General features: G+C 47.6%; 2 protein-coding genes across 2 annotated transcripts in view; one reads left to right on the forward strand and one right to left on the reverse strand.

The window, feature by feature from the left end:
* Positions 1–1,504: 1,504 nt before the first annotated feature.
* On the forward strand, positions 1,505–6,012 carry DLX5 (distal-less homeobox 5). The gene is made up of 3 exons (XM_007982093.3): positions 1,505–2,075; positions 3,938–4,122; positions 5,228–6,012. Exons 1-3 carry the CDS (start codon positions 1,721–1,723, stop codon positions 5,555–5,557), a joined length of 870 nt encoding a protein of 289 aa, XP_007980284.1. The 5' UTR covers positions 1,505–1,720; the 3' UTR covers positions 5,558–6,012.
* Positions 6,013–15,335: 9,323 nt separating this feature from the next.
* Positions 15,336–18,328, reverse strand: part of DLX6 (distal-less homeobox 6) — a 5,484-nt gene continuing 2,491 nt past the window's right edge. Inside the window, exon 3 of the mRNA XM_007982095.3 lies at positions 15,336–16,580. Coding sequence (XP_007980286.1) covers positions 16,329–16,580 — 252 coding nt within the window. The 3' untranslated portion in view covers positions 15,336–16,328. The remainder of the gene's footprint in view (positions 16,581–18,328) is intronic.

An 18,328-nucleotide genomic window follows, 5' to 3' on the forward strand; every position in this document is an offset into this window, starting at 1 on the left:
GGCTCCACACCCCAAGTAAGGCTAAACTAATACTAGACACAACTAACACAGACGCTTTCTTCTTCGGTAGGAGGGAAAACGGCGGGGAGGCCAGATAACCCTAGATATCCAGTGGAACTCCCAGGTTGCCGGTCTTGGACCCCGTAAAGGAAGATATAGGAAGGCCCCAAATCAGGATCCACTCCCCGGAGTTGCCTATTTGAGGGGAGTAACAACGGGGATTGGGAGAGACTTTTATGTTGAATTTCTAAACTCCCAGCTGGATCACGACTAGAACAAGGATAGCACCTTCCTGAAGAGCAGAGTTTAGACCTCCTGTACCAACTGAATGATTCTTGAATCCTTTTCTCCCTTGCATAGGAGCTAAGTAGGATGTCTTTGCAGCAGGAAATAAAGGGGAGAGGGTACAGAAATCCGGGTCTGGGGAATGGAGAGACTGGGCCTCGAGTGCCACATCCATGGAGCCAGGAGGGGGAAATCAATGAGCATCATCTGACTTTGCAAAGGCTTTGATCCTTGTCTCCTTCCCCACTTCTGAGACTTTCCCATTCTTTCCTGGAGGCATGGCAGGTTATACATGGATCCATTCACCTTTGCAGGAGTTTTTGGCCACTGAACATAGTTAAAGACTCTTTATTCCAATGGCTTGAAAATAGATGAAAATATTAAACAGAAGTGGAGCTGTTTGGCTCTTCTTACAAACCAGCAACGAGGATTTGGGCTTCCTTAAGTTATATTTCTTTAAGACAGTAATTTTTTAAAATCATGTTAAGGACTTTGGGCTGCAGGAACTCTCTCTGCCATTCACCGACTTAATGGACATTGTGCATTCTTGGGCATTCCTATCCAGCCCGCGTCCGGGACACACTCATCTCCTGCAAAGGAAGTTGCCTCTTTCCCCAAAGAGCAAATTTTCAAAACATGTAAGTTACAACTTGCTTGCGAACACGCCTCTATAAAAAAAAAAAAAAAAAAAAAAATGCTGTTTCCCTTCTTTCTTGCCTCCATTCTACATTCCCCCCCCACCCCCCACTCCCTGCACCTTGACTCCCTATTTCAGTATCAGTATTTAATTCTACACTCGCCTTTGGTGCAGCCCACGGGGGCGGGGTAGTGGGGAGCAAGGAAAGATGGTCGCCCACCTCATTCCCAAAACATGTGCACTTTTGAGGCTTCTGATTGGAACACATTGTCCCCAGACATCACAGAGCCTTGTGCTGGGGCTTCTGCGATGTCTTTGGAATTTACTAAAAACAGATTGACTGAGACCCCTCCCCACTCCACAACAAGCAAAAACACACACAAGGGCGCGGGCGCGCACACACACAAACACACACACCCCCTCTGTACCCCCCACTCCCTTTTTAAGCAATGCTTTGTTGTGCTAAAACTAGTTGGACGAGTTAGGGTGTTACTGCTGCTCCCGAGGCCCTGGCCAATAGAACCAGATCCACCCCGCTGTGCGTAAGCGCGCAATTAAGGATTTAACCAAGGCAGTGCTGCGCCTCAGCCAGCAGTCAGCCGGCCGGAGACAGAGACTCCAAGACTCCCAGCCTCCTCCTCGCCGCGGCCGCCGCCTCCTCCTTCTCTCCTCCTCCTCTTCCTCCTCCTCCCTCGCTCCCACAGCCATGTCTGCTTAGACTAGAGCAGCCCCACAGCCAACTCGGGCAGCCGCCGCCGCCACAACAGCAAGGACAGCCGCTGCCGCCGCCCGTGAGCGATGACAGGAGTGTTTGACAGAAGGGTCCCCAGCATCCGATCCGGCGACTTCCAAGCTCCGTTCCAGACGTCCGCAGCTATGCACCATCCTTCTCAGGAATCGCCAACTTTGCCCGAGTCGTCAGCTACCGATTCTGACTACTACAGTCCTACGGGGGGAGCCCCGCACGGCTACTGCTCTCCTACCTCGGCTTCCTATGGCAAAGCGCTCAACCCCTACCAGTATCAGTATCACGGCGTGAACGGCTCCGCCGGGAGCTACCCAGCCAAAGCTTATGCCGACTATAGCTACGCCAGCTCCTACCACCAGTACGGCGGCGCCTACAACCGCGTCCCAAGCGCCACCAACCAGCCAGGTACATGGACAGGGGGCAGGCTGGGCAGATACAAGGGGACTAGGACGCTGGGGGCGCGAGATGGGGTGGTAGATTGGGGATCACAGCGGTTCACTGCAGTGGGGGCGCACCCGGCAGAAGGGAGTAGGACTCAGACCCTCCGACAAAGAGAGTTTCTCCGGCCAGCATTTTAGGGATTCTTAGCAGGAGAGCCCTGCGGAGGTTCGAACTAGTGTCTCTCCCCTCCTGCCCTTAAGTCGCTGAATTCCCAGCTTGCCCGGCCAGGAAGCCGGCTAGGCTGGAAAGGGGATGGGGTGGAGAGAAGAAAGAATCAAGCAGCCCCTGGCGTTTGCGTAATAAAGAGGAGGTTAGTTGTTGGGAATTTTGGTAAGCGTGCTGGGTTGGTGCGAGTGGGAGTAGAAGGCTGCCTCAAAGACTCAGTCAGGATTAGTTTGAGAGCCGCCACAAGCTAGCACGGTGCGGGTGCCCTGAGCACGCTGGGTGGGGGTGGGGGGTTAAGGAGTTGTAGCCAGCCAGAGAAGAGCGCGCCGAGAGCTTTGCGGTTTATCCAGGCATTTCCAAAAACAAAAAGCCATTTAAAGGTGGAGGAGGGTTGCTGAGGGGTCACGTTGTAGGACAGTTTTTTTTCTCTCTCCATAGGCGCCCAAAATGTGTCTTTCCCTCCTCCTTTTTCGTCCACTTTGAAACTTAGAAAGTTTAAGAGGGTTAGTGAGCTTGGGCGGTAAGAGAGAGGCATGAGGCTCGGCGGAGAGGGTTCACTGGTAAGGTTTGATCTCTTCCCACCAACACATTAATAATCCTGCTAATATTAGCATCCCCTACTCTGGCAGAATTGAGACCACAGCCCTCATTCTCCACATTTCTCCCTGGAACTTGACACACACGCGCGCGCACACACACACACCCTGGAGAGGTTCTCCGCCAGTTCCAGAGGGGTGGTACTTTTGAGGAAGGGGAGTTGTAGCCCCAGGGCACGTTTGTACAACACGAGTTTGGCAATCCCTCCCTCTCCCGCCCAAACCCATACTCTTGACAGTGAGAATCTCGTCCTGACCTGCCGCCCCTTTCCTACGAAAACACCCCACCGGTTCCTTCTCAATGTGTGACTCTTGCTGAACTTTAAAAGAGAGCCCCGGGTTGAGGCGTCTTCGTTTCTTTCACTCTTTCTGTATTTCGTGCATAAGTGGAAGTTGTGTGTGTGTGTGTGTGTGTGTTTTTACCAAGAACATATTAAGTCTATTTGTAAAAGAAACCAGACACATCTGTGCCCTCGCAGATCTGCAGTGAGATTATGGGGGCTGCATAATCGGCCCTCTGTCTGCTGCGGCTCCGACCGCTTGCTGCTGAAGTGAAGGAGCATAGTTTGCTTGTGGGTCTTTGAACTTTGGAGACCTCAGTTAGCGTCTTCCCTGCCCAAGCGTCTGGCTTCTGCGGGCGCCCGAACAGACGCCGACAGAAGCGGGGTCACGGCCCAGGGCTGCCTCCTTGAAGCCCCGGGAGGGGCTGGTGTTTTTGTCTCGGAAACGCGGGGGAGCATAGGGTGGGCGTAAAAACAAGTCCGGGAGAAGGAGGAACCACCGCAAGAGCTGAATCCCAGATGCCAAGGAGAAAGCTGTGTTGTAGGAAACGCTGTACACAAACTATCTGAATGAACAGAGTAGGAATTAATCAGAGGCTACCGCGCTTTTCCATATTTGGGGGAGGAGCATATTTATCGCGGTCTTGAAAAGCAAAGGTGATGGTGATACGGGCAAAGAGTGAAGACTGCGTGGTAAGAAACTCTAGGACTCTATTTGAGGCCCTTCCGCAAAAAGGGCATTGTCTGGTGATAAGCTTTAACTGAGTCTGTTTTGATTATTTAGAGAAAGAAGTGGCCGAGCCCGAGGTGAGAATGGTGAATGGCAAACCAAAGAAAGTTCGTAAACCCAGGACTATTTATTCCAGCTTTCAGCTGGCCGCGTTACAGAGAAGGTTTCAGAAGACTCAGTACCTCGCCTTGCCAGAACGCGCCGAGCTGGCCGCCTCGCTGGGATTGACACAAACACAGGTAAATACGCCGCTGCCATGCACTGCAGGTCTGGTTGGGTCGCGCGGTTCAGTCTCGATGAGACTGGAGCGGTTTCAACAGTACCCGTGAGAAACTAACAGACACAAAGACACCAGGCCCTATGCTTTTCCCTCCGCGAGCCAGGCCTTGAGACGGTGGAGATGGGATTCATCAGCGGTCTGGAGATACCTCCCACTTAACCGCGGCCGCCGCCCCCACCCCGCATCGGGCCTCCGGAGCTCGGGGGTCAATTTCTGGGGTTGAAAGCAAGCGGAGGGTTATTTTTAGAGCGGCTTTGCAACCTTGAGAAGCTATCTGGTTTTCTTAACAATGTAGTGCCTCCTCGGGGTGAGCAGGGCTTGGTGTCCTCGCGGTGGTCTCAGGCTAAGAAAAGGCTGAGAACGTCGCCTGGAGCGGAGAAACTGAAGGGTCGTGCCCTGAGCCTATGGGAGCTTCAGGCCACGGCCGTCTGAGGGTCGCGAGGTGGGGGGCGCTATTGTACGGGGGGAAGTCTTCCTGGATTTTCCCATTCCCTTTACTCCTCCAACCTAGCTGGGGCCTACGGAAGCATAAAGAACGTTCGAGTCGCCACCAAGAGCTGCAGTCAGATTCTGGCCTCTCTGAGCTGCAGAGGGAGTGAAGGGAGTAGGACGGGAGGTTGGGAACTCGCTCCTTTTCCTCACCACAGGCGCGCGTACCCCGCCCTACGCCCCTTCCCCGCCGGGCTCCCGCGATTGTTTTGGAGACCTTCGCCGCGTTCCGCGCGTCTTGCGCAGGCTTACACGAGTCACGCCGCCGCCGCGGACACTCGGGCGCACACCCGCCGCGCTCGCGCCACCCACCCCCAGCCCAAACAAAAGACAAGCCTTGGGGTCGTGGTCTCACTGGGCCGGGGCGCACCGAGCCGGCCAGGGCGCCCTCTGTGGCCAGAGCTCCATGGTTTGCCTCAGGCATAGCTTCTTGGCCATAGGCCGCAAGCGGCGGGGAGACGCCAGGCAGGGCTGGGCCGCCCAGGGGCCCGAAGATGCCTCCAGTCGTCGCCCCGGGGAAGGCGCGGGCGACCTCTGAGTGTCCCGGTAACGTGTGCCTTTGTTCCCCAACTCAGGTGAAAATCTGGTTTCAGAACAAAAGATCCAAGATCAAGAAGATCATGAAAAACGGGGAGATGCCCCCGGAGCACAGTCCCAGCTCCAGCGACCCAATGGCGTGTAACTCGCCGCAGTCTCCAGCGGTGTGGGAGCCCCAGGGCTCGTCCCGCTCGCTCAGCCACCACCCTCATGCCCACCCTCCGACCTCCAACCAGTCCCCAGCGTCCAGCTACCTGGAGAACTCTGCATCCTGGTACACAAGTGCAGCCAGCTCAATCAGTTCCCACCTGCCGCCACCGGGCTCCTTACAGCACCCGCTGGCGCTGGCCTCCGGGACACTCTATTAGATGGGCTGCTCTCTCTTACTCTCTTTTTTGGGACTACTGTGTTTTGCTCTTCTAGAAAATCATAAAGAAAGGAATTCATATGGGGAAGTTCAGAAAACTGAAACAAAAAGATTCATGTGTAAAGCTTTTTTTTTTTTTTTGCATGTAAGTTATTGCGTTTCAAAGGACCCCCCCTTTTTTTACAGAGGACTTTTTTTTTTGCGCAACTGTGGACACTTTCAATGGTGCCTTGAAATCTATGACCTCAACTTTTCAAAAGACTTTTTTCAATGTCATTTTAGCCATGTAAATAAGTGTAGATAGAGGAATTAAACTGTATATTCTGGATAAATAAAATTATTTCGACCATGAAAAGCGGATTGTTTCTGAAAAATACTTGATTCTGCCCCTCTGATAACTGGCTAGTGAAGTTTTATTGAAGGTAACTAAAGAAGGACAAGCTCCGCAGAGATCCAACAAGGCAAAAAAGAAAAGTCGGGGCTGCATGCATGCAGACTGTATATGTGTATATGTTCAATACTATACTTTGTGTGTATGTGTGTGTGTTTTTGCTTAGCCACACACACACAAAAAACCTTTAGATAAAATTAACTCCAAATTGTTTCAGGTAGAAGGTTATGCTGAAATAAAAATACATCCCTCTCACCCTGTATGTGAGTTAGAAGGCAACAGAAATCCCTCAATAACCCTTCTGAATTCTAAGCTCAAAGCAATTACCTTGGAGAAGCGCCCCCACCCATCATCAGCCTCTGTGTAGTGCCAGAGCAATTAGACAAATTACCCTTCAAAGGGAGTTTCCAGAGATGAGAAAACGAAAAGAAAAATCCTCACACTTATTACATTTTTAAAAAATCTAAAATGTTTGGAGCATGGCAAATGATAAAACCTTGGACTCTTTGGAGTATGATTATAAATGTATCAGCTCTTTTTGAGAGATGAAAACATTGTAGATACGGTGAAAAGGGAACTTCAAGGTTGGGGAAAGGAAGGAATGGAAAGCATTGTGACACGGTGTTGATTTCATTTTGTGTGAGATAATATTCTTAATATTTCCCTTCCCTCCTTCCTTTTTTCAGGAAGGAGCTTCCTCTGCTTTGCTTTTACATAAAACAGTGGCAAAACAGGCTCTAAATGATGCAAAATGGAATCTGTTTATGAGGATTTCTCCTTTGGGAAGCCTTCTTTGGGACAGAGAGAAAGGAGTTGCTGCAGCTGTGCCCTGTGTCCCTTCCTTCTTCTTGCACTCCTGCATGTAGATATCAACAGTATGACCAGAACTACGCACTGCACCTAAAGACCCGGGCCTGAATTGTAGGTCTCTTTCTGTCTGACTGTCCTTCAGTGGGCCTGCCTCTCCTTAGGATATGAAGGAAAATGTTGCGTTGGAAATTACAAGATGCATGTGAAATATTTTACAGCTAGGAAGTCAGCAGCAATAAATGTGACAAAAGAACCTTCTTAAAGTGGGGGTAGATTAGAGCATAAAAATTATATCCTGTCGCTGAGGATTTCTGAGAAGGCTCTTCCAGGGTTGGGAGACTAAACCTGAAAAGGCACGCTATGTGCCCTGAGGGGAATTTACCTTACCTGCATGTTTCTCTCTCTCTGCCTGCCTCCTCCTCCTCTTCTCTCCCTACCTCCCTTCCATCTCCTTTATTTTTTTCTTTCTCTTCTCCTTTATTTTTTTTCTAGAAGAGTTACCAGGCCCGCCAGTGTGGAACAGCTTGCTTCTTGGAGGAATCAATATTTTGGCCACTCTTCAGACATACCCCGCAGCCTGGCTCCGAGGTAGCACTACGCCCGGCAGCCTGGCCTGTGGACCCCTCCTCCTCCCGCACCCCCAACTCCAGAGCGACCGCGACTCAATATTTCCGTCTCCCCAATCCACTCCAGCCGTTCTTTCTCGGAAGGAGCATTGGGTGCGGGGAAGAGGTGGCAATAGGAAGGTTTGCGGCGGGGGTGGGGGGGGGAGCCAAAGGGTGTCCCATTTTGTTTTCTGCGCTCACAGAGAATAGGGGGATTGGGGAAGAGATGAAGATATCCACTTCCTACTTTTCTTTCTTTGCTTGCAAGGATTTCGGGAGTTTCCATTACACCGAGAGCTAGCGCTTTATTTCTGGCGACTCCGACTGGGAGAAACCCGCGCTCGCGGTGTGCCAGCGCCTGGCTTTCCCCTGCGCGGACGCCTCTCCCTGCCAAGGGGTGCGTGTTTGGGAAGGTTGGGGGTGGGGGCGCACCCACTGCACACCTCCAATATTTCTCACCTACTGGCTGCCTAAGAGTGGCAAGAATGTGCTTGGAACATACTGTTTTCCTTTATGCACACAAAGAGAGCAGATAGTTTTCCAGCTGTCCCTATCATCTCCCCAGCCCCATTACTGGTGGAAAAGAAGGAGGATCCCTTCCTCATCCCCATTCACCGGGCGCGGCCGAGCTGAGGGAAGGGAGGGTTTGATTCTTCTAGAGGCAGAGGGAAGCTCTTTTTAAATGACCACTCCTCCACCCTAGCTTTGAGGCTGCTTGTAGTTAAGATCACTAAAGCCTCACTGCTAGGTGGCCCAGCCCAACGCCGCGCAGACACAGACTTGGTTTCAAGATTCCTTCCCTTGTGCTAACCTCACTTCTTCCACTCGCAAAGGCCTCTTCTCTCGTGCGGTTTTTATTTTTTAGCTTGGTCTGGGAGCTGTGGACAAAAATATTCTGGTAAACCAGTCTGCAGCGGGCTTTCCCTGGCACCATGGGGATTCTCTCAGGGGAATTTAACTCCCTGCAGTCCTGCGCCCAAGGATGTAAAAATAACAGATCTTCAGCAAAGTCTAAAAATATCTATGTGATGTTTCTCTCCCTTGTCCTCCCTTCCACCTTCTCTTCCTCTCCATTGTTTTTCCTACGTCGAATATAAACGTGCTCCACTCCCCAGCATATTCCCGGACCGGCCGGCCCCACTCTTGACATCGCACTGGGTGACCCCTCTGTCTGCCCCTTCCGGTTTCCACTTGCCTAGCTCTCAGTCTAGTTCTCCCAAAACGAAATCAAGTCCTTTCCAAGATTAATGCTTTTTTCAGTGGGCGTCTTCACACTCCCCACCCCTTACTTCCAACACCTCACCCTCATCTTCAGAGCTCCTCACAAACCCCAGAAAGACTGGGGCATGCGGTCAGGGCCAGCGCGATTCCTCGGTGCCCAGACCGCCTCCTGAGCCCTCCTGTAAGAGATCAGATAAGTTGGCCTTTGTTTGAGACTCGGGTTGGGCTAGGCGGATTTCTGCCCTTTTTCCCCCCTTTTTCCTGGCGGCCACCTCCTTGTGGGACAAGGGGCGGCCTGGGGATCCGAGAGAAGCCGCATTCCTGTGGGTGCCAGGCGGCTCCAGTGCTGAGCCACAGGGCCTGAGACACACACACAGAGAAACCCGCAGACCTCGCTGCCCTTGATCTCACTTGCTCTCTCTCCCTCCCGTCGGAGCACCCACCCGGGAGCCTGTCCACTCACACTCGGATCCACCCAGGGTTCGGCCTCGGGCCGGTGCGCATTGATCCGCACAAAGACACAAACGCACACAACCCCCTCCGGTGACACAGGCCAGGCCAGGATCTCCCCGCCCATGTCAATCCCGTCTCTCCCGCCCCTTATCCCACAATCCCAGACGCGTCGGCTGGCCTCCTCTGGTTCCTTTGATCCCACCGGACGCCCCACCGCTCGCGGCGTCCTGGCCGCGCAGTCCAGGGAGTCACCCACAGCGCGCCAAAGCCAGGCTGCGCTCACCTCCTCCCAGCGCGCCCTATAGCTCACTCCAGCCTTGACACCGCTCAGTCTCCTGAGCTCTCCAGCCCGAAGAGCCCGGGATGCCTGCAGGAACACTGTCCCCACATCCTCCTTCTTAGCGCTTCCTTGTATTCTGGGAGAGGGACCTTTAGGCTACCCAACCACCCCTCCTTTCCGCCCCATCCCTGCAACCCCTTGGATCGCGCGCCTCCCACTGGTCACTGGGATCTTGCCAACCTAGAGCTCTCTAGCCCTCCCTGGAGGCACACCCAGAGGGCAGACGCCCTCGGGCACCTCTGGGAAGCTCGCCACGCCGGCGGATCCGCCTGCGGTCACCCAGCTCCTCCACCCTTAAGCACCCCCTCCCACAGTAGCCAGTAGAGGCTCCCGCCGCTCCGGAGCTTGGGGAGGGGGCGCTGCAGCTTGCTCTCGGCCTCGGCTTGCGTTCCCAGGTTGCCCGCGGTCTTTGCACACAGTGCTTGGTTTTTTTCAACCTCAGCCCAGTCGCAGCGAACTCTGGGCCTTAAAAATAGCCCAAATAGCGGTGGCACATGTGGGATTGGTTAAATATTTTCTACGCAGCCCTGTCTCTTTCCCCCCACCCTCGGCGTTTTCTGTTGCATCTGACAGGCTTTCGATTCCTCAGGGCAGAAAGTATACATTGTATCTATTGCGTGTGTGTGTGTGTGTGTGTGTGTGTGTGTGTGTGTGTGTTGGGGGTGGGGAGCCTTTCCTTTCAATCATCCAAGGCTGCCGGCTGTAATGTAATAACCTGTTTTATATGTCGGGCTCTTACCGTGAAGATAGGAACTAAGGGAATTTACACGAACCTCTCTTTAAAGCAGATGAGAGTCCTGTTTTGCATCAATTAAATGTTCCTGCTCTTTTGTTCACTTGGATTTCTTATTTACTTCTGATTTATGGGATCCGAAGGAGTCTCTTTGCCAAAAGCACATGTATTATTGAGTCTGTTCCACATCCTAAACCAAGATTTATATAAAACTGTGAAATACCACACATTACGACCTTTCACCACAGGAACGAAAAAAAATGGCTTCATAACATCATTCTACACACATACCCTCCCTCTCTCCTAGTTTCGGTAAGGATTCTCTGTGGAATCTTCACCATGCAGTCTAGCGTTTTTTTTTTTTTTTTTTTTTTTTTTGTTTTTTTTTTTTTTTTTTAAGAAGTGCGTGAGGGTAAAGGGCAGTAAACAGTTTCCAAGCTATGATATATTTTAAAAGCTTTTTTTCTCTCTCTCTCTCTCTCACTAACTGAGAAGACAGAAACCTGCCAATGGAAGCTTATTGTCATCCAGGACTATTTCTGCCACTTGCCATTTGCAAGGTCAGGGAAGAGGGGCGGAGGAAGAGCAGGATATGGACTCAACTTTCATCTATAAACAGGGGTCACTAAACAGGGGACATTTCATTATTGCCCTTAAATTCACAAGAGCTAGGAAGCCTGCTTGCCACCCTGCAGGGTGGCCCTGGTTGGGCAGCTCCTGGGTCTGTGAAGTGGTGGGAGGAGGGAGAGTCAACGCACATTGGCCTGGAGGCTAGAAAACATGCCTAGGAAATTCTCTGTATTCATGGTGGGAAAATTGAGCTCCTGGGGATAAACGGGCTTTAGGTATCTTTGACTAGGAGGTCCCTACCAGGAACCAGAACTAGACTCCAGAACCCTCCACTAGGGCAGGGTTCATCCTCCGGGAAGCAACAGCTTGAACCCCTAGAGCTCTTTGACTCTGGGACCAGCATAGTCCCCCAGCCTCTCTCCAGCCTCTCTTGCTCTAACTCTCCGTCTCTTGCTCTAACTCCCTCCTTCTTTGGTCCTCCTATATTTTAATAAGATTGACCTTGCTCATTTAAGCACATTGGTGACAGGTAGCAAAGGAAGCAGCTGGACTGGTTTATATGGTGGAGGGGTGTTAATTAATAAAAGTTAATGATAGGATTAAAACCAATAGCCAGCCAAGCCTACTGGAGAAGACAGCTTCCCAGCTGGCTATATTTAATTAGCAGCATTTAATATGTTTTCTGCTAATATCATCTAGGATTCTATGACTTAGTTCACGCTGAAAGAGAATGAAGACAGAGGGCAGAAACACAAGTGCCCAAGGGCATTTTACTTGGATAACAAGAGAGACAGCAATTTCATTTAAGAAAATGTTCATAAACAAGTGACAGGCACACTCTGAGGTGATTTTGTGGAAACAATGGTGAAACTGACAAATGTTCTTTGCTTTGGGGGAGGGACACCTTTTTAAAACAGGAAAATGTTTCTGGAGAGAGAAGGGGGAATAAAAGACAGGGGGTTGGGAAAAAAAAAGAAAAAGAAAAATTATTTTAGACTCCAGAAAGCAGCAGATGCAGCTGCCCTTGCAAACACATCAGCCCTGCACTATTGAAGATTTGGACATGAAATGCTTCAGACCACTGATTTGCTATTTTCTTAATTCTTGCTCTTCTTTTTCCATATGAATCAAACAGTCTTTTGTCCTTCAGGGTTTGATTTGATCGCTACTGTTCACATTTCACTTTTGTATTTTCCTCTTCCTATACCATTACTCATTGAGTGCCCTGTGAAATTACAATCGTACATTTTCAACTCAGCAACCCATTTGCAGTGCAAAAATAGGGTCTAAATAATGGCTGAATTAGCCCTACTGGACAGTTTCAGATGTAACACTCTGTAATAATTATATTGCAGGCTGGATTAGGATGCTATTATCATAATCTGGACGTTTACAATTATCTGTAATTTGCAAAGATGCGCCAGGTCTTGATTACAGCAGTTTTTTTTTTTTTTTTTTTTTTTTTTTTGTACCACGCTAACCATCACTAAACAGTGACAGTAATAACAGCTAATTTTGCTGGCAATATAAGAGGTGCTGGGGTGTGCAAACAATTTCACACCTGGATGTGCTCACTCAACCAAGAATATAGAGAAAGAGCTTCTGCCCTGAGACTCAGAAAAATATTCTCCTGTGCTTCGGTTCAGTATAGATTTCTAGACCCTGATCATTGCTTAAGAGATATTCACTAATGGTAAGTTTTTATTTCTTGCATACTTCAAGGAACAGTTCTTATTTCTCTTCTCACCGTTTCCAAGATACATGTTGCCGTTGTAATTTATCATGGGCTACAACTTTGCTTTATAGATTTCTCTATGCTGACCCTTTATCCCCTTTAACAGTAAAAAGGGCTGTTGTTCTGTTGAGTGAAAGGATGCGAATGAGAATGGGATCCTTAAGTATTCGATTTGTCTTTCTTGTTTTCTATGTTGTTGATGTATTTGGTGCAGCTTGTGACTGGAGCCTGCGAAAAGTACCATGTTTCTATAAGGTGTGGAAAGACTCGACTGGAGATTCCAAGCTAAAATCTATTTGAGAATTATTATTCACAGCTAATCCTAGGTGAATCCAGAGAGGGCTTTACATGTGGCCGTGATTTTAGATTTTGAGGCGACAAGATATCAAACGGAGCTCGCGATGGGGCTCCTTTAGAACCACAGGTATGCGGACATTTGCAAAGGCAGGTGTAGTCTGATGAATCTCTGGATGGTGTAGCCCCTTCGAAATCTTTCCTCCCCTTGGGGGAAGGTTTCCGAAATAACTGGTCTCTGAACCCCTTCGAAGCTGCTTTTCAGGGTCTTTGCCTCAAGCTGGTGTGTCGGGGCGGTGGGGGTGGGAGGAGGCTATGCGGGTCTCGGAGTTACGGCGAGCACAAACGCTGCGACCTTGGGGTTGGAGGGGCATGATTGGCTGAGACGCAGAACCGAGCTGGGGAGCTCGAAAACCCAAATTTAGGAACGCACCAAGGAAGACTCCAGCAAGAAGCCGTGCTGTTCTATCTATAGATGACGCTGTTTCCTGACCCTGTAGACGTTGTAAGCAACTAGAGATGTTAAGTGCCTGATAAATCTTTGGCTTTCCATCCCAGTGCAAAAAGGCCTTTCTCCGGCGGCAGAAACCTTTTGACTAAGTTGTGTCAAAAGATAATGAGATGTTTATTGGTGCCAAAGAGAAATCGTTCCCTTCATTCCCTCCCTCCTCTAGCCCACCCCCAGCTATTGTTCTCTCTCTCCCCCACTTTCTCTCTTTTTAAATAGGAAATACGGTCAGAATTAGGCTCCACAACTCGAACTCTGCAACCTCTGGAGAAGTTCGAACGTGGGGAGGCGTAGTAGGCACCACCACTGGGCGATGCCTTTCGCCCACGCCCCTCCTACCAATCCCTCCCTCGGGAATCCGCTTACCATAGGGTCAATACATTCTAAAGAGTGAACATATTAACCCTTGAGGTTCAGAGGATCCAGAGAAAGCCCAGTTCCAAGGGCAGTCTGGGGGAACTACTTGGCAGAATTTCTTGCTTAATTAAACTCCTGTTAAGAGATAAACAGATCGATACAAATGCATCATGACAACACCTCGAATATGTCAACATGCATTTGCCGAGTTTCAGAATGTTATGCACTCACAGTGGTTTGGCATGTATCTGGTGAAATTTTTTTAAAGAAAAATTAGTGTTGGTTTCGATGTATGGTAGCTTTCTCCCTAACGTAATTTGAATAATTCAGCAAAGCCCCACTACCAGCTGTACTTCTGCAGCCTCTTCCATTCTTTTCAGCATTATAATTTTGGTTAATTTTCAATTTTAGGTCCTACGTCTCTGCAATTTGTGTATGAATAACAGAATAATTTCCCTCTTTTGTTTCGCCTTTCCTGTTCCTGAATCTAAATAAAGATGGCTTTTTAGTATTAAAAGTGGAAGAAAATTACAGGTAATTATCTTTGACGGTAAAAACGCTGTAATCAGCGGGCTACATGAAAAATTACTCTAATTATGGCTGCATTTAAGAGAATGGAAAAAAACCTTCTTGTGGATAAAAACCTTAAATTGTCCCCAATGTCTGCTTCAAATTGGATGGCACTGCAGCTGGAGGCTTTGTTCAGAATTGATCCTGGGGAGCTACGAACCCAAAGTTTCACAGTAGGAAGGGGGAAAAAAGAAAAGAAAACATTTTTCCTAATGTAACAATGCGAATGCTAGAAAATGACAAGACTGATCGGTTTTAAACCATTCTGAAGACTGACTGAGCGTGGAAGTTGCTCAACAAAAAAAGGAACGGGTATATTGGTAAGTAGTCTTTGCTTTGTGTCTAATTATAGTGACTGTCCTTTTGCACGACTGTATGTCGCTGTCATTATATGGAGCACTCTGAGTATCTCTATTGACTTCTGATAAATGGCTCAGTGGTTTCAAGGTTCATAATTTGAAGGATGCCCAGGTCTGTAGCCATTAATTCTCGCAGTATGGGGCTTCCTGCTTGTATGACGGAAGGACGTTTCATTTCATTATTTCTGTGCTTTCCCCAAGATCGGTAGGATGTATTTCATCCAGGATAGTGCATTTTCCTACCTAGCTAGCTGGCAATGGGTTTTAAACATTAAGTAGGCATAATTGTGCACTCTACTCTCACTTTTTTCTTTTCTATGTTTTTAAAAATTATATCCAAAGACAAATATGGCTGTATTATTTTGGCTGGGAAAAGAGAAAGGAGAATACTCAGTTTCAGCACTAGAAACTACTGTGATGTCCAGAAGTTAACTTGAGGATAGGTAATTCTAATGTTTAAAAGTAGATAAATGTGTAGAAATTACAATAAAAACATAATATGTAAAGAAAGCTGAGAGAACATCCATGGTTAATGTTAAAGTACCTAAGACAAAGGCTAGTAGTGCAAACTGACATCTTTGCAGGCACTTGATGTTCATATATATATATATACACACACACACACATACACACACACACACACACACACACACACACATATATATATATATATATATATATATATATATATATATATATAAAACTTCCCATATTAGGAAATAGGAATTTTTTTAAGGGTGATAGAAAATATAATGGGGGGAAGGGAAGTGAGGGAGGAGGGAGGAAAGAGAGGGACACAGACACACAGAGAGAGAAATATACAAGACACTCTTAGCGTTTTGTGGCTTTTACTCCATATATGAAAGAAGACAAAAACATACAAAGTATATGTACAACTAAAATTCAACAATATATACAGAAATGTTTCTTGATATAAATGTCCCTATTAGCTTTGTGAATGCCACCAATTCACCTAGTAAAGGTGTCAAAGCAATAGAATGGCAATTTTGATTATTTCCTCTGTCTTTCCTGATTCCAGTTCAGGGTTCTGGGGGGTGGAGTGGGGAAAGAGTGGTTTTTGTTTTGTTTTTTTAATCAACCATCATTCCTGGTCATTGCATTTTGATAAAACATGCAGCATTCCCTTTGTAGCAATGTTCTAATCTTACAGCCACTTTTTCCTTTTTCTTTAGAGAAGGGCTGTTATGTGAGGATTTTTCTTTTTCTTGTCAGTCTGGGAATGGTAAATAAAAATGCAGGAGTCCAAAATGCTTCTCTTTCATCATGTAATGTCTTAAACTCATTAAACAAGTAAAAACGCTGCCATGTTTGTGCAGATTCTTCTGGTTGGGGGAAAATCTGTTTAAAAAAAAAAGTCATTTTGATGGATACTCCCAAAGAGAAGAAGAGGCTCAGAGCCTGGATCCCAAGGGGTAAGAGAAAATATCCTTACAGTAAAGGGTTTCAGGAGTGCTGGCATAGAAACCAGTTTCTCTCTCACACACACTCTTTCTCTCTCTCTGAGATGCAAGATTAATTACTGACATTGCTCAAGAGAGAAGGTAAATGAGAAAAAAAAGTGGAAAGGGAAAAAGAAAAGAAAGGTAGAAAGGAAAAGGAAAGAAAGGAGGAATGGAGGAAAGGAAGAAGCAGTGAAAAGAAAGGAGAGGGAGAGAAAGAGAGAGGGAGAGAAGCCTAGTCGGCTTCTCGCCACATTTATGAGCTCTCCTAAGCCTGCTCCTTCGGCTCCTTTTCGCAGATACAAGCAGGTCCCGGATCCTCTTTTCCTTGTTCAGACGTTTCCCTAGGGTGTTCCCTTGGACAACTCACATCATCTGTGGTCTCTGCATCGTGTCCTGGTGTGGAGAGGAGTACCAGTGAGAATAGCCAGGCATGTAGCTGTTGGGGGGCATACTGACACCCTTGGCCGAGGCAGAAACGTCCCAGACTGGAGGCAGCGCTGGCGAGCGCGGCGACAGGGCCGCAGAGCCTTGGAGGGGGTCGCTCTCATGAGGATTACTGCCCTGCTTCAGCAGTTTCTTAAACTTAGAGCGTTTGTTCTGAAACCATATCTTCACCTGCAAGAAATGCAGCAATCATTAGGCCCATAAACATCAAACCAGTGCCTCTAGCATCACTCGGGGGTTTGGAAGCAATATTAGAAAAGTTTAAAACAAAAAACAACCACCGCCAATGCCTACAAGCCAAGTCCCCGCCTCCTTCCACCTCTTTCTAGCCTCTTACACTCCCTCTTCCTCCAACCTACTAGGTATCTTGCCTGAATACCGAAAGTTATTGTAATCCTAGAATTGCATGCTAGCCTAGGTGTTTAAAACAACAGTATAAATAAGACAAAACTGAATGAGATGACCAGGTCTGAAGCCTAAAGAAGGATTTTTAGAAGGAGCCCTTTCAAATCAAAGCCATTCAATTGAATGCACCTCCTCTGAAAGTCTTGTGTTTTTACATTTAGTCTATGTAAAATGACTATTTTCACATAGTCGTTTGCTTCCTGTACATGCGTAGAGATACCCAAAAGCTGGTATCTCTATACAGGCACAGGGAGCAAATGACTGAAGAGATTAAAGCCTACACATTTATAACTAAATGCCTTCAGTATATCTATGCATATATTGCACATGCCATAGATTATACATGAAGCATTTTTCTCCAGACATAAATATATCCCCATAATCTTGCAGGGATTAAGGATTACAGCTCCTTCATTCCCTATTTTGTATGTTGCCTAGTCAAACTGTGGTCAACGATCATCACATGATTGTTAGTATAGTAACTAAAAGTCAAAGGACTTCTGAAAATTAAACGTGAATCGAGAAATCTGGGATGGGAGCATATCTAGGCCAACATTTCAGATCTACTTTATTTGAAGAAGGAAATTTTATGGTGCAGCTTCCTTCACCTTTAAAATTCCCTAGTCATAGGAATCTACTTTTTCAAGAGGCATACAAGGCACTGAATAGCCGGAATCCTTTCATATCAAACCCCAAATATATGAATAGCAATATGGAAAGAGGAAACAGGCTAAATTGAAAAAGAACAGCTTAAGGAACAACTGTCTTAAGTCAACACACAATCAGTCTCCAGCAATAGTCTCATAAAACCTGAGGTCCCCTTGCTGAAGATTACCTACATCAGATAAGGCCTACTCCATCTAGGTAAATTAATCAACAAAACTGCAGGTGATTGCAGCCTGGCTTTTTGACCAGGGTCCTAATATACTCACCTAAGCTCCTTCTTGTGAAATCTGAAATGCCTTTTATGGCTTTCAAATTAGTAGGATGGGAGAACTTCAGTAACTGTACTTAACTGTGGCTTCACCTGTTACAATTTTGGTAACATTTCTTTTTGATCTCCAACTCTGCCACTACACCCAAGTCCTGTGCTCCAGGGAGACAGCTCAGACCACATCAGCCTGTCACCCAGATGACTTAACCACTGTGCTCAGGGAAATCTTCAGAAAAACCCACCTTGTCACTCCTAGGATAAACAGATTGCACTTTGGTGCCTTTACTAAACCTCATTGGAAACTATGCCTACTTTGTTTTTTCTTAGTTCATTTTACAAGTTTTCTTTCTGTGTCAATGAGTTGAAAACCTTATTAGTTCCCAGGGCCTACAAAAGGATCCTTAAAAAAGTTGAACCTTATTCTGCCTCCTGGTCTGTAAACCTTTTTCTCCTAAATGTTTGTTCTCTTTCATGTTGTTCTGCTCTGGAATAAGACTCAATTGAATTATGAGTTTGGTCACAAAAGGATTCTAGGCTGGGGTGGGGTCGCCGAGGGTTGGGAGGATGTGCAAATCCAATC

This window comes from Chlorocebus sabaeus, chromosome 21, assembly GCF_047675955.1.
Source record: "Chlorocebus sabaeus isolate Y175 chromosome 21, mChlSab1.0.hap1, whole genome shotgun sequence".
In the NCBI taxonomy this organism is placed as follows: domain Eukaryota; kingdom Metazoa; phylum Chordata; class Mammalia; order Primates; family Cercopithecidae; genus Chlorocebus; species Chlorocebus sabaeus.

Coding starts and splice junctions, on each gene's coding strand:
- DLX5 (XM_007982093.3), top strand. CDS start 1,721: ATGACAGGAGTGTTTGACAGAAGGGTCCCCAGCATCCGATCCGGCGAC. Junction 2,076..3,937: donor AAGCGCCACCAACCAGCCAG/GTACATGGACAG, acceptor TTGATTATTTAG/AGAAAGAAGTGGCCGAGCCC. Junction 4,123..5,227: donor TGGGATTGACACAAACACAG/GTAAATACGCCG, acceptor TCCCCAACTCAG/GTGAAAATCTGGTTTCAGAA.